The following is a 15,176-nucleotide window of genomic DNA, read 5'->3' on the forward strand; positions in this document are numbered from 1 at the left end:
GTGCTGATTTATTCAATGAACACAGGTAAAAATTAACATTACATGCTCAGGTATCTTCCACCTCCAACATGCACGCAGGCAGCTGAAGGATGAAAGACCCCGAACCACAACAGGCCTATACATTATATCACTTCGGGCTAACCCCATTCTACAGAGAGAGATGCCAAACCGTGACGTGTCCCTGGTGCCAGCTTTGCAGCTGGTCATAGCAGTAGTCAAAGCATGAAGAAAATCAATGTGTGACTGTCTGTTGATTATGTGGTGTGTAGCTAAGAACATTCTCACACGACCTCTAGTGACATGTCATGACATTAAACATAAGAACATATTATGGCTAAGGCTACAGTTCTACACATCATAATAATAATATTAAACACCCTGTCTGCTGACAGTCATCAACTCTTCTCTCTAGTATCCTTGACCAGATGTACCCTGTAGAAACTCATGAGCATGACTAAGCATTTAACAGCCTACCTAGACATCCTGACTCCACTAAACATTTCTAATACAACAAGTACCCAACCAATATCTATCTGACTAAAAATACCTAACAGGTGTGTATTTAGCCATGTTTAATTAAATCACTTCCTCCCTCCCTCCACTCTCTCTGTCCTCCTCCACAGTGGCAGTGCCAGTAGGAGTAGCTGTGGTGAGTGTCTTTGGGCTTGTCTTCACTGTGTCAGCCTTTGCGTGGATCTGTTGCCAGCGTAAAAACACCAAATCCCAGAAGACACCCCCCTACAAGTTTGTGCACATGCTCAAAGGCGTTGACATCTACCCGGAGAGCCTCAGCGGCAAGAAGAAGTTTGCTGCCTCTGCCACCACAACAAGTAATGACACCAGCAAAACCGATGTCAATGGAAACTGCCACACTGCATCGCCACTGAGCCCGACCAGCGCCAGTAAACTAGCATCAAGTCCAAATGGTTCCAGATCATCTCTGCATCTGGATCTGGAAAAACGAGATCTGAATGGCAACTTCACCACAAAACCATTTCACCACCACCACCAGAAGCTGCGGAGCTCCCCGGACCTCGAGCTGCCTTCGCCCCATGCAGGGTTCACCCAACCTGGGGTGATGGACCGTGGTGACCTCTCTTCACCTTCTAGCACCCACTCCAGCCAGGCACCCACCCCAGCTGTGGACAAGCCTCAGGGGGAAGAGAAGGAGGGTGGACTGGGAACCCTCCACTTCTCCCTGGAGTACCAACCAGAGAGGAAGGCTTTCATTGTCCATATTAAGGTACTGTGTGTGTGTGTGTGTGTGTGTGTGTGTGTGTGTGTGTGTGTGATCAGTTTGGGTACAATTGAATAAGAATGATTTCACACTGACTGATTAATTTCACCTTTTAATTCAGGAAGCCCATGGCCTGAGCCCAACTGATGAGCAGTCACTGACCTCTGACCCCTACATCAAGCTGACACTGCTGCCAGAGAAAAAGCACCGGGTGAAGACCAGAGTCCTGAGGAAGACTCTGGACCCTGCCTTCGACGAGACCTTCAGCTTCTATGGGATCCCGCTGGCTCGAGTGTCAGAGTTGTCCCTTCACTTCATGGTGCTGAGCTTTGATAGGTTCTCCCGTGACGAGGTCATCGGGGAGACCCTCGTCCCATTGTCTGGGATCGACTTGTCAGAGGGGCGTGTCCTGATGAGCCGAGAGATCATCAAGAGGAACATCAAGGTTAGTTCTACAAAAGTGTAAATGTTTCAGCCCTTTAAAGTCAGGTTTGTTGTTTTACCTCCAGTTGTTTTTGTCATCATCCTTGTTTTAAGTGTTATCTGTTACTGGTTTTACAGCAGGCACTACACCATGACATGTTCAGTAACGCTCACACTGACCAAGGAATCACATAAAATTGTAACATTTTTCAATTATGACTCCTCAGTTCCATCATTAAAACACCAGTGGCTGCATTACTAGTTTTTAAAATGTCACTACAACAGAGCACCTTACAGAAAAGTAGAAAACTGAAGTGATTCTACTGATAAAATGTTAATCAGTACATAATCATTTTGAAAGTCATTTACTTATTAAAATATGAGAACATTTGTGATGTTCTTCCTCTAACTCATCTAAATGCCTTATATTTCTTGAAACCATCCTGAAATATTCCATAAAACTTTCAAATGTTAATTTAAAAATGAATGAAAGGTTTGAATGAAAAAGCAAGTGGTACGTTTTCTAAAGGCACTGAAGGAATTCACTTTTACTGACTGTCTCTAATTAGGTTAGAAATGTGTTTATGTTAAATCAGGCCAGTGGAGAAAGCAGATAGGAAGTGTATCCCTCTGTGGAGGCTGAGACTAGATTGGTTCCACCGTTATGGATTTGCAAGCTGATACTGAGGTCTGGGGTTGTGCTTCAAAGGACGTCTGTGAGCCGAGTCTTTGTTGTTTCTATTTTGTTTCATCAGTTTTTGCTTTTGTTGAATATCTCTTTTGATTAAATCCCAAACAGCTCATTTTTCTGGAATTCTGAAAATAAGTGGTTGATGCAATCAGTGAATTTAACAGCTTGCATCACCATGTCCCCTCACAAGCAAACAAGGCCAGTGTATGCTCTGAAGTATGGCTATTGTGAGTGGTTTTTTTTTACACCATCAGGGATTAAAAGCAATAATGTAGTGGTGGTCAACTTGAAATAGAACAGACTATTTATTACACTCCTAGTTGTGTATTGAACAGGCGGGGTAAAGACAATACCACACCTTTATAGATTTGTGGACTGGTGGTCAATAATCTGCTGCTCCAGACTGGCTGTTCATGAGGTCCACAAGTGTACGGTAGCTTATTTCCACTAGGATGTTTTTCATTTTAGAAGAATGCCATCTACTCTAGACTTAAGCTAATATACTGTGCTGTTGTACTGAAATTAAATATCCATGTATACAATATATCTAAAGCTCCTGTAAATACATTGGACTGAACCTATTTCAGCAGGTTTGGCTACACCACATTGGTGTAATGTGAAGATGTCTACATCCTTATCATAGGTCTGTGGTCTAGTATGCAGCAGCACTCTACAGATTGCTACTAGATGGCTTGGCTGTACATGAGCATTTGTCCATTTGCAAGTGGAATGTGAGATGATAGCAATGTAACTAGAGCTCTGTGGGCTGATATTGTACTCGGCAACGCTCTGCTAAAATGGAAGCTCTGTGCCTACCAGGTGGGAGTGGATATGTTCATGCACATTTGTACCTTCCCAGGAGGAACATAAGCCATCTATAATATCTTTAAAGATCTCTGATATGATATAGTACTCCAGAGAAGCGCTCGGATGTGCAGTTCAGATTCTGAGAAATATAAAAGGTTTATTTCCACCTCTCTGCAGAATTTCCGCTGTACTTTAATCATCAAGAGGATCATATTTCTTAAGCTATGTTCTGCTCGCTCTCCCCACACTGAGGATAACCATATTTATTTTTATTCTATTTCGCATTTAGGGCCCAGAAGAGACAAATCTCATAAACCTCAGCTGTACGGAGGAGCCTCAACCGTCTGAACCTATTTTTGTGCAATCAATAGAAAATTTGTTTTAGAATCCATGATATTGCTTTGCGTTAGGTTATTTCTGCATTATTTTGTTTGATTAGATGCTGACAGGTGAAAAGAGGGGAAAGCTGCACTTACAAGTTGTTTTCTTTATTTAAAGAGCACACTGGCGCTGTTTCCTCTGCAGGAGAATAAAAAACTCTTTATGGCAAATAAAACTGCAAAGAATTAGTCCTGATGGTGTAAGAGAATTCATTCTTACACACTTAAGTGAATGAATTGACAGAATTGTTTATTCAGTATTGTAGCCAGTATTTTATGTCTCTATGTGGTCACAGTATGTGTTTGACATGTAGTGAGACTGGCTTTTGTTGAATGTCCAAAAAATGAGAGACATAAAACACACATTGTTCTTTCTGAATAGAAGCAGCTCTTTGGTAGCAGGGTGGTGGCTCCCTTTCTCTGCATGGTGTAGATTTGGTCCGTACGCTTTGTGCACAGCGGTGCAGCCACTGCCCAAGAAAGGATGGAATAAATGTCTTTTTTTTTGTGGGTACTCCGTATATAAACACACTTGCATCATACTTTCCAAGACCTGAACATCAGGTCGGGACTAGAAGTTGTCTGTCTCTGTCTGATACTTCTCATTGCCATGGCAACTATGAGCAGAGGAGAGAGAGATCCTCTTAGGTGTGATTGCAGCATCTGAGGTGTCAACTATCTCCCGTGCAGACATGGGAGTGAATGTGGATGTGTGTTACAAATTGTAGAACAGCAACACAGTAAAAGCTCTAATGCAGTGCAAATTAGGCGGCTTCTCACTGACACACCTCATAAGCAGGTGGTTAATTAACAGCCATTTAATGGTCAGCACGACACCATTTTCATGTACAGTACAAGCAGCTACATTTTTCCTCACACTGATGTCTATAGCTAATTACTATATTTACTTTAAGTTATTTATTAGTACATAGATTTGCCAGTTGCCCCACCCCATTAACTGTTACTGAATACATACTGTATATGTTTTCTCTTACTAATATTTAACTCTACCTACTAAAACTTGTTTAATTATGAATTTCGTTTGACCGTTTTCTCCCATCACCTCTCACTTTCTACAGAAATCCTTCGGCCGAGGTGAGTTACTGCTGTCCCTGTGTTACCAGTCCACCACCAACACACTGACTGTGGTTGTCCTCAAGGCTCGCCACCTGCCCAAGACTGAAAACAATGGACCTACAGGTACATCCACTATTAGCTGAACCTTGCAGTCTACAATACAAGTGTGCACACACTTTCTTCTCATGACAATAAACAGCTGAGACTGAAATCAGTTTGTGCTTCCTGCCCCGGAGCCCAGACTACTTTGGATGCTCTGATAACTGCGATAATGACATCACAGTGCACTGAAGTAATCTGATCAGGATGTGATAGAGAGCACTTTAATGACAACCACATACACACAGTCACATGCATGCATACACAGACACGCACAAAGTGTTTACACAGCCAGACATTTTTACCCTCATTTCTAACATCCATCATTTTGGCTCTATCGATTACTGTATTGATCTGGTGTAGGAATAAAATGTCCCTGTGCAGCTGTTGCGGGGATGGATGTTCATCATCCCTTTTTTTTTTTTTGCTTTTGTCCTAACTTTCTTCATCTGCTATTGTCTATTCTTTGTCTCTAGATCCGTACGTCAAGGTGAACATGTACCACGGAAAGAAACGTGTGTGCAAGAAGAAGACCCATGTGAAGAAATGCTCCCCCAATCCAGTCTTTAATGAGCTCTTTGTCTTTGATCTGCCCTCTGAGGAGGGTCTGAGGGACACCAGCGTGGAGCTGCTGCTGATGGACTCAGACACAAGCAACCCACGCAGCCCCAACACCATCCTCGGGCGCCTGGTCTTGGGCACGTCAGCAGCAGGCACTTCTGGTGAGCACTGGAGGGAGATATGTGACCACCCGCGTCGCCAGATTGCCAAGTGGCACGCCCTGTCAGAGGATTAGAATGCTGGGGTGTGCAAATGCTGTCATCCACATCTGACCTGGGCAAACCATGAGAGGGATGCAGTGAGGACGGGCAGGATCTAATGTCCTGCTAGCCACTAACCATTGGACTTTCAGTAAGGGCGGGTGGGAATTAAGGGGGATGGGACTTTGATGTTGTGGGGAGGGCCATTTGAAGTGATGTCATCATTCAGTCGCTTATGTTTGAAGTTACTGGGGTTCAGCACGGAGGGTATATGGTATGACAGATGGGACCCCATAGCTTTAAATTATCCCAAAGACTCTCAGAAAAATCACCTAGTAACATGTAACATCCGCTCCATGACCAATTGTCACGATACCTGTGTGCAGTGCAGAATGTCTTAAATGTTGCTCTTCTTTTCTTCCTCTGCTCCTTCTTCTTCTGCTGCTTCTCGTTCTTCAGCTCTTCCTCCTATAAATAGTAACCTAGTCCATCACACGAAAACCACATCTGACAAAGCTGTAAAAATGTGGAATATTAAAATTTATTTTATAATGACAGTGTTTTCTTCATGGAGATGTAGATTGTTTTTATTTATGTTTTTGTTTTGTACTCTTCTGGTTGAATTGCTGAACATGTTTTTGTAAGTATAAGTGGTATTTCATATATCATTGCCTAAGTGCAAGAAAGCCTAAATTAGGTGGTTTGGGACAAAAACAGAACAGACTGAGTGCACTGATTGTATGTTTTGATATGAGTGTGCTTGTGTTGACATGATTGTGAGAGTATGCCTGGGTGTGTGTGTGTGTGTGTTAGGTCTGAAAACGTGAATCACATAATGTTTACTGTAGGTGTTTTGTTCCTCTTACTGTGAGCACAAAGACAGCTGAAATGTAAATGTATGTACCTTATAAAATATGGCAACTTCTGAGAAAAAGAATGAGTTTGCAGTCTTTATTTCACATGACTTCCTGTGACATTAACTGTGTGTGTGTTTGTGTGTGTGTGTATGTTAAGTACATTATTACAAAATAAACATTTCTAGCACTAATGAGTTAAGACTAAGCTCACTTTTTTTTTATAAATATAGTGAAACAGCTCCACTCTAGAAAAATTCTGTTATGGGATAGTTCTATCAAAAGTAAAAACTTCTTTTAAAATGCTACAGTACAGCGTACACAGTGGTCTGGCACCCAGGGGATGACATCATCAGACCCCTTTCCAGGTCTGATGATGTAATAACTGCTGAGAGGCTGGGTGCTCAAAGATGACATCATCATGTCTGAACTGAATGCTCCCTCTTTTCTTTCTTTATGTCCAAAGCAAACACAACCAAGAACATCATTCTGCCTCTGCCCTCTGAGTTATAATCATGTGTTTGGCGGTGGAGTCTCTACAGAAACAAGATGTTCTGTCGCTCTATACTTCCATGGTTCTGACCTGCAAGGCTGTTTTCTGAGAATCGTTTCTATTTTAAACCTCTGCAGTCATCCTTGAAGGAATAAAATGTACCTGTCACTTGCAGCACCCCCTTATCTCCCTGTTTCTCACCTTCTCTAGCTAACCAATTACAATTAAGCCACATCTGCCATCTGTAGAGGCTGAAATAATCTCTCTGCCTTAACCAGTGAGCTTAACCTCAGTGAGCAGATTAAAACAGTCACTGATCCAGACATAATAGTCTAGTCACATTGATTAGATTATGAGTGCCATGGTCATGAATGAATAAAAAGCACAACAATCATCACACTGTGTATTTATTTAATACTGCACTAATCAATGAATACATGGAATAAGATAAATAACAATAGGAATCACATGAACCTACAGACCAAGGTGACCCAAGTCAGTGGTTTCTCTCAGCTCTACAGTGTATTTTAGTGTCTTTCAGTTCATTGTTTTACAGTTGTAACTGTTTTGGTTGACCCACACTGCTCTCATCATTCTAATAATAGCAGGCAGACAAAGTTAGCAGGTGGTCATAGAGTAGTATAATATTTAGCAGCTAAGCAGCTAAGGAGCAGCAGAAGTGGGTGGAGACTAAAAGGGAGCTTAAAAAGGAAGTGAATATTTTACTTAAAATAACCAGAAGGACAGAAATATGACTTCAAAGGAAAGCTAATGTTGCTCTGCTAAATGTGTAAATAAGTAGGCTCATTGTTTGATAATGCACTCTTCAAATTATCTTTAAGTAGTCAACTTTGTGTTTAGTTTGTTGTGTTGTCCCTAAGTGGCCTTAAAATTTGTTAATGGCCGATTAATTATTAAAGTTTGTTGTTCGCCATACATACTGCCTACAGCCTTGTCATTATATATTCATTTTCCTCCTCTTTCTTTTTAAATTTTGCAGACATATGTCTAAGGCCCTAAATTTACTTTTATTTGTTCATGTCTGTCTGTTTCCCTTATTGCTAAGCCTATAATTATTGGTATATAGCCATTCACTGTGAAGATAAAATGAAGATAATAATGAGGCAGAGATTTTTAAAAAGATTTCTTTTTTTAATATTAAATGTCATTGTCATGATATCCAAATGGCTGATTTGAGACCATTCATTCAAGCAGGCTTCAATTTTGACTTGGCTTTTTTTCAGTGTATGGGCAACAGCGTTCCGAGGCTTTCTGAACCACTTAGATGGTTTAATGACACCTATACATAGCACACTCACAATATCAAACTTTATCGCTATGATTAATCAATATGTGCCTTCAATGATGAACCAGACCATTGTTCTCCTCATCTTCAGTGATACCGTAGATACAGTACAACCAGTGACGTGTGGTCAGGTTGACAGCCGGTGAGGCACTGACTCTTTTACAGTCAGATTTACAAATACAAATGGTCTGTTAACAGACAATGCGTTATGTTTTATATCTCATATCAGCATTCTTCACACAAACGTGACCCATATTTAATTTGAGGTTAAAATTTATTCCAGTTGAGCCTATTTCTAACTAGAAATAATAAAAGTTTATGGTCTTACCTTTACTTGTACATGAAATCCATTTGTCAGCTGGTATGTATTACAAACCCTTTTACCGTTCGAATCCAATATTAAAACAAATGTTTTCAATAAAGAAGATCCTTCTGGACAAAAATGTCCAGACTGTCAAAAATGTTTTGATTGAAAGAGTAACTTTTTTACTGGGTTTTATGGTTAATCTGCAGCCTAAACACGTTACAGAACTACATTTTATACATTATCCAGATTATGGCAAGGCAGAGCATATAATCAGAGTGTTTGAAAGCATTTTATTTGCGATATATAGAGGGACAGCGACACACTATTTGCATCGCATACAGTTTGTGAGGATTACACGATCCACCGAGAGGCACAGCAAAGTGCTGCCTCATCGCGCATCTCCTCCATGTATTTGAACGGGACATACGGAAATTCTGCTATTCTTTATTGAAAAAAAAATCCTTCAACATCGGATTCGAACGGCAAAAGGGCCTACAACACATACCAGCCGACAAATATTAACATTTATTATATTTTATGGTTAACTTATTTTTTTCTTTTCAAGATTGACCCTCCCCTGCCTCCCCTGACCGCACGTCACTGATTACAACTAAATAGACACACACAATCAATATGTAACATTTCTGGATCCTAGTATTTGCCCCAGTAAGGTCAAGTCACAATTGTTATGGCCACTGAGTGTATGATGTACCAATCTCCAGGGTAGAGAAGCTACAGAGAATGTTTAGCACATACATTAGGAAGTGGCAGGGAGCTCTGTGCTGCCTCAGCAGTGTGGCTCTGTACAGAAAACGGATTTTGGAGCTCCCTATAACCAGTTTCACAGGGGAGATTAAATGCACTGAGGCCAGAGTGGAGCTAGTGCTGTCAGACTCCAGGGATGTAGTGGTGCAGAGTTCAGCATCAGCCATCTCAGCAGGGAGAAGTGTAACCCGAAGGAGGAAGTGTTGCAGGCTCAGGAAGCTATTAACCACAGGTATTGTAGGGCAGGTACAGCATAGACATGGTGGCTTTGGTTTAAGTACACCATAACCTTCTTGGAGCAAAGCAGCAGCAGCTGACTGAAGGAAAATGGTTATTGAGGAGAATAGGATGCAGGAAGAGGCAGGTAGCTGTGCAAAGGCAGTCTCCCAGGCTCAGCAGGGACAGTGGATGAAATGGGAGGAAACTTAGTCGGAGGGAAATGTGGGACGTGGAGGCAGGAAGGCTTAAATTAATTCTAGGCGCAAGTTATGATGTGCTTCCATCTCCTCAAAATCTGATTAGATGGATGGGTGAGGACCTGACATGTCTCTTGTGTTCAGATGTAGCATCACTTCAGTAAATCCTCAGGGTGTAAAAGAAGCCTGGCTTAAGGACGATACACCTGGAGACATAATGAATGGTAGAAATATTTAGCAGCAGCTTTTGAAAGTAGGCACTTAGAGGTAAACGCAACGGAGTTAAAGGAGGAACAAGAGGGGACTTGTTTGTAAGGGTGAAAAAGGCAGGAAGCAAATTATTCTGCAGGCCAGCAAAATACAGGGAGAAATGGGCTAGGTAGATCTGAGGAATCAGCTCATAATTCCTGAGGAAATTCAGCACTAACCTCAAACCGGCCCTAGTGCTGTGGTCAGAAGCACAGTGGACTGTGTAATTTGTTGAGCTTACAGCTCCCTGGGAGGACGCTGAAGATACATCTTATGAGAGGAAGAAACTGAAATGCACAGAATTAGTCATGGAGGCAGAGGAACGTGGCTGGAAAGTTAAAGTTGGTTGTAAGATATTTGTAGCCGAGTCAGCTGTCTCTCTGCTAGGTGAGTTAGGTATAAAAGGGGTGGAGCCTAAGACACCTAATTAGAAGTGTTACTGATAGTGCAGCAAGGTCCAGTGATTGGCTCTGGAGCAGAAGAAAGGTGTGTGAATCGGGTAACAAATGGGTAAGTGATTTATAAATGGCGACATATGTGAGGATTGTGACTGTTAAGCTGAAGTAAACTTGTAAAGGAGGACAGGCTTAGTAAAAGTGTTTCATACATGCAGCAGGCTTGAGGCCTACTTCCTGGAGTTAACATGAGCACGCCAACATGATGGCATAGTAGAAGTTTGACTGGTTTGTTGGAATGAATACTAACACAGGGTGGTTTTTGAGGCAGTATAAAAGGAAACAGAAGTCTGGCTCATTATGTGGTGAGCTATCTGAAATGTTTGGTGGCTAAAACAGCAATTGAAATGTTTGCTAGTGCTAATGAGAAAGTTACAGACTCACTGGAACTGTTAATAGTCTTCTTGTGTTAGACAGTCTTGGTAGAACAGTGTCAGTGGTTGAACAATTGAGTGGTCCCTGCTCTCAGAGCTGACTGTCATTACAAACCAGTTGGGTCAGACACAGCTTAACCTGAGCAAATACAGTGCAGATACTGTGTGTCAAGCTGTATATCTGCTATTTGCTTGGGTGAGGACAGGGTTCAAGGATGCTTTGTATTAAGGGTATGTTAGGTCTGGAAAATGGTGTTGCTTGTGGGGCTCTGAAGATTTATAATGGCATGGTCTGACACCCCCCTCTTTGGGGCCAAATAATGTGTAAACATCATTTAACTTGTATACTGAGTTTCCATGCTAAGTTTTGACCTTACGTGAAATTAAAGCTCCTGGTTGATTAAATGTACCATAAAATAGATAATATAATAATTCAGCTTGAAGTGCTAAGTATGCACAACACCCCTCTGTAGTGCACCTACAGTAGAAAAGATCAGTCTGCAGAAGAATGTCAAAGAAAGAAGTAGATGGATGAAGGGGGAGGAGGAGGTGAGACAAGATTCATACAGCCTGACAGGAATGGAAGGAGTAGTGGAGAGGGATGACATAGCACCAGGATGAGGTATGAAGTAGAGGAGGGAGAGGGGACTGAAATGAGAAAGATGAGCTGGAAGGAAGTTTGCCTGTAGCAGAGTGAGATGAGTTGCTGAATAGCTGATGTGAGTGGGTTTGTAGACAGCCATCAAAGTGGGCATCTGAGGGTGATTTGTGAATAATAAAACTAAGAAGTGGAATGAAGAGGCTAAAACACAGAATGGTTGAGAACTAGACCTGATCACTTCAGCAGAATACACAAGAGAACGGTTCAGTGACTTGAAAGAGGTTGCTTAAAATTGAAGGATAGAAAAAGTACTCTTCAGCCAAATGTGCTCATGCAACCAAGTGATGAAAATCTTCAAAGATCAATTAGAATACACACAACAAACAAGCACTTTAGCATCCACATTTTGTAATAAATGCATTTGTGCAATGCTACAATAAATTCTATATTTCTATAACACTGAAATAATACTTTTGTCTTACGCACAGTTTAAGTCATATGATTTCTAGTAAATATCTGTTATGCATACTGAGGTGCCATTCTGTAAAATGTCTTTCATTTTGTTAGCACAGTGTCATAGTTATGTAAAATTGAAATAAAGTTTTGTTTGTGCATCTACAATATTTTCATTTTATGTAACACTTAACTTCAAGGTTGTGAAGATAGCAGAGGAGAACAGAATGCATGGCTGACACTGTAGAGAGAGAGAAAAGTTATTTATATAACCTGTTATCAGTGTTGTATCGGTACCCAAGGTGCACTGTAGCAGAGAGAAAAAGGACGACAGGAGTGGAAACGGCAAAGAGAAAGTAGGGGAGAGTGAAAAAGATAAAGCAAAGAAGACAAAGTATAATATTTGTGTGGTGACAAATTGGAGACAACATTTCCATCCATCCAGTCTTTGTTTGTTGATTTTGCTGTACCACAGGGCTGGCACGTATGAACAGACAGATATTAAATCACTTGACCTACACTCGACCTCCAGGTTTTTGGACTGTGGGAGGAAATCAGAGCCCTGCAGGAAGTGCAAATTCAGGCAAACTCAAGAGGAAGATGTATACTCAAACAGGACCTTCTCTGTGTGAGGCAAAAATGCATAAAAGACAAAATGACTACTATTTCATCAATTTATTTCTGCTTTATTTGAATGAAGTGAGATCCAGATTTGTCCCGTGTGCATAATATGAACATTTCTAAGAAATATATAATATGAGAACACTGCAGCAGAAAGGTTGTAACATAGATATATACTGACACTAATCATATAATATAGATGTATATTATTTTCTTCCCCAATATTCCACACTATTTTTATGCTAATATTTTAAATTAGTCTAGACAATACAAGAAGCATTCGCAATAAGTTCAACAAGGGACTGTTTTTTCTGTCACATTTTACCATTATTCCTTAATGGGCCAATTTCTTCTTGATCTAACCACCTCTGCTTTCGCTCTATGCTGAAGTCCCTGACATTTGTAATTCTGGTACTGCTGTATCTGCCGTCTAATCAGTCCTTTGTGATGTTTCTTAAACATCATTGAAATTCAGTCTTTTAGACCTGCTATTGCACCTGCATTTCCTTCACTACCATTAGCTCCAGGTTGTGCCCCAAGATTCATCTGAGAGTTTGCCTTAGGTTTAATTCAATCACCAAGACTTCAGGTACATCCTGTCCTTCCTTAATAAAGGCAGATGCAATGAATGTGACTCTCTCTTTCTAACTTCAGTAACTTCAAACTGATCACTCCTAAAACAAATCAGCATAGGTGCAATATAGAGCTGAGGCAGTAGTGTGAAAACACTCCTTTCTGTTCACATTAATAATAATGATTTGTTTTGTCCATGCTCAACTTTCTCCCCTGTAAGTCTGTAACCCATTCTGACTCAGCCATTCTTGTTGTGTCCTCCAGAGCTATTCTAATCTGTCAATGTGCTCCTCTGTTAAATCATCTATATGGGGGCGGCTGTGGCTCAGGAGGTAGAGCGGGTCGTTTCCTAACTGGAGGATTAGTGGTTCGATTCCCGGCTTGTCCAGTCAACATGTCGAAGTGTCCTTGAGCAAGACACTGAACCCACAGTTGCTCCCGGTGATGTCACTGGTGTGTGAATGTTTGGGAGTGTGAATGGCCAAATAGTGTGAAAGCGCTTTGAGTATGCTGTAAAGCATAGAAAGGCACTATACAAATATAAGACCATTTACCATGTCTGTGTGTCTCTTTGTTTGGAGAAATCTGTCCCCGTTGCACTGTGGGATGGAGAGGATGAGTCATTGTGGAAATGGGTTTTGTTCAGACAGATGAAGGAACACATATTCACAAATAAGTTTAGTGCAAGTTCTGAGCAACCCTAACCATCCGCTCTGTAGTGACAGTAATATCAACAATCTGTCTCAGTCCGGAAGCTTTAATGGGACATCAAGGCTAGCTATTTGTCAGGTAGTGAGAGCACTGAGAAATTAGGAATTGAAAAGGTTGACATTGGTTAATGAGAGTAAACAGTAGCTTTTGTAGAGCCACATGGCACACAGAATGCCACTTGGCATTGTTAGGTATTTTTTAGTCAGATAGATATTGGTTGGGTACTTGTTGCATTAGAAATGTCTTTAATGTAGACAGGATGTCTAGCTCAGGCTTTTAAATGCTTACTCATTTCCAGGAGTTACTCCAGGTTGTTTATGTTCAAGGATAACTAGATAGAAAGTGGCTACTGTATGATATGTTCAGCCGTAATCTTAATCATAATATCTTCCTAGGTTTAATGTCCGGACATGTCCCTGAATGTCCTGTATGTTCTTAGATACACACCACTTAATCAACACTCACACACATTGATTTTCTCCATGTTTTGACTACTGCTACGGTCAGCTGTATCATTGCTTAAAACATATTTACTTGGTTTGGCTTATGAAAAACAGTAGGCCTGATGCATTCCTTTTATTTCCTCTTCATTTCCTCTTCATTTTCTATCGCTCATCTTAGTTATTTCCTTTTCATTTTTATTGATTGCTCACCTTAGTTATTTTATTTTCATTTTTATTGATTGCTCTCCTTAGTTATTTCCTTTTCATTTTTATTTTTTTTTATTTTCTATCGCTCATCTTAGTTATTGTTATTTCATTTTTATTGATTGCTCACCTTAGGCATTAAAAGATTTAGTGTTTTACTGTTTTTATGGCTACAAAATGTAGTACTCAAAAAAGCCCACAAAAAAATTCAAATATCTGATGTAGAGAAACAAAAATTTAACTGGTTCCTCCCTAATGACGCATACTTTAAATGTGTTTACTTCATTTCAAGGTGATGTGTAATGCATATTTTGGTATTTGCTGGGTACAAATTGAAACAATGAAGCCCCTCCCCCAAAAGCTTTCACTGTACCCAAAAAAAAAGAGACAACAATATCCTCTGATGTAAACAAGGGGTATAGTGCTCTGTGACGTCTGTGTTCCAAACTTGAATTTCAAACAGAAGTAAAAAGGAATTTTCTGTAACACTGTCAACAAACTTGGACAACAGCTTCTTACCCCCTAAGCATTTATAGAAATATTGTAGAAGCTGTAAATGAATTGTAACCTTCACCAGTCCAACCGACTGAGATGCATTTTAATCAATGTAGGATCAAATAAATGATCCATATGGGTTGCCATAGCAACGGGATCAGTGCCACATGTGTCCATCCCTGAGAAACAAGACAGACAGCAAGATCATGATGGGCTTATGAGACAGAGCCTTTAAAGCCACAACCACCTGGGAGCTGTGTGTGTGTGTGTGTGTCCTAGTATTACTCATGATGTGTGTGTTTACACAGTCTCAAGTGGGGACTTGACTTCCTTTTGAGGACAAGAAGCAAGTCCCCATAATGGAAATCATATTTTAGGAAG

The 15,176-nt window shown here is 40.7% G+C and overlaps 1 protein-coding gene and 1 long non-coding RNA gene across 2 annotated transcripts in view; both read left to right on the forward strand.

Moving 5' to 3' along the window:
- Positions 1 to 6,409, forward strand: part of syt4 (synaptotagmin IV) — an 8,976-nt gene extending 2,567 nt beyond the window's left edge. The window contains exons 2-5 of the mRNA XM_020587961.1: positions 624 to 1,243; positions 1,359 to 1,682; positions 4,618 to 4,738; positions 5,191 to 6,409. Coding sequence (XP_020443617.1) covers positions 624 to 1,243; positions 1,359 to 1,682; positions 4,618 to 4,738; positions 5,191 to 5,510 — 1,385 coding nt within the window. The 3' untranslated portion in view covers positions 5,511 to 6,409. The remainder of the gene's footprint in view (positions 1 to 623; positions 1,244 to 1,358; positions 1,683 to 4,617; positions 4,739 to 5,190) is intronic.
- Positions 6,410 to 10,305: 3,896 nt separating this feature from the next.
- LOC109952726 (uncharacterized) overlaps positions 10,306 to 15,176 on the forward strand; it is a 12,030-nt gene continuing 7,159 nt past the window's right edge. The window contains exon 1 of the long non-coding RNA XR_002273806.1: positions 10,306 to 10,375. This is a non-coding gene — a long non-coding RNA (uncharacterized LOC109952726). The remainder of the gene's footprint in view (positions 10,376 to 15,176) is intronic.

The sequence above is a fragment of the Monopterus albus genome, unplaced genomic scaffold (assembly GCF_001952655.1).
Source record: "Monopterus albus unplaced genomic scaffold, M_albus_1.0 scaffold489.1, whole genome shotgun sequence".
Lineage (NCBI taxonomy): Eukaryota > Metazoa > Chordata > Actinopteri > Synbranchiformes > Synbranchidae > Monopterus > Monopterus albus.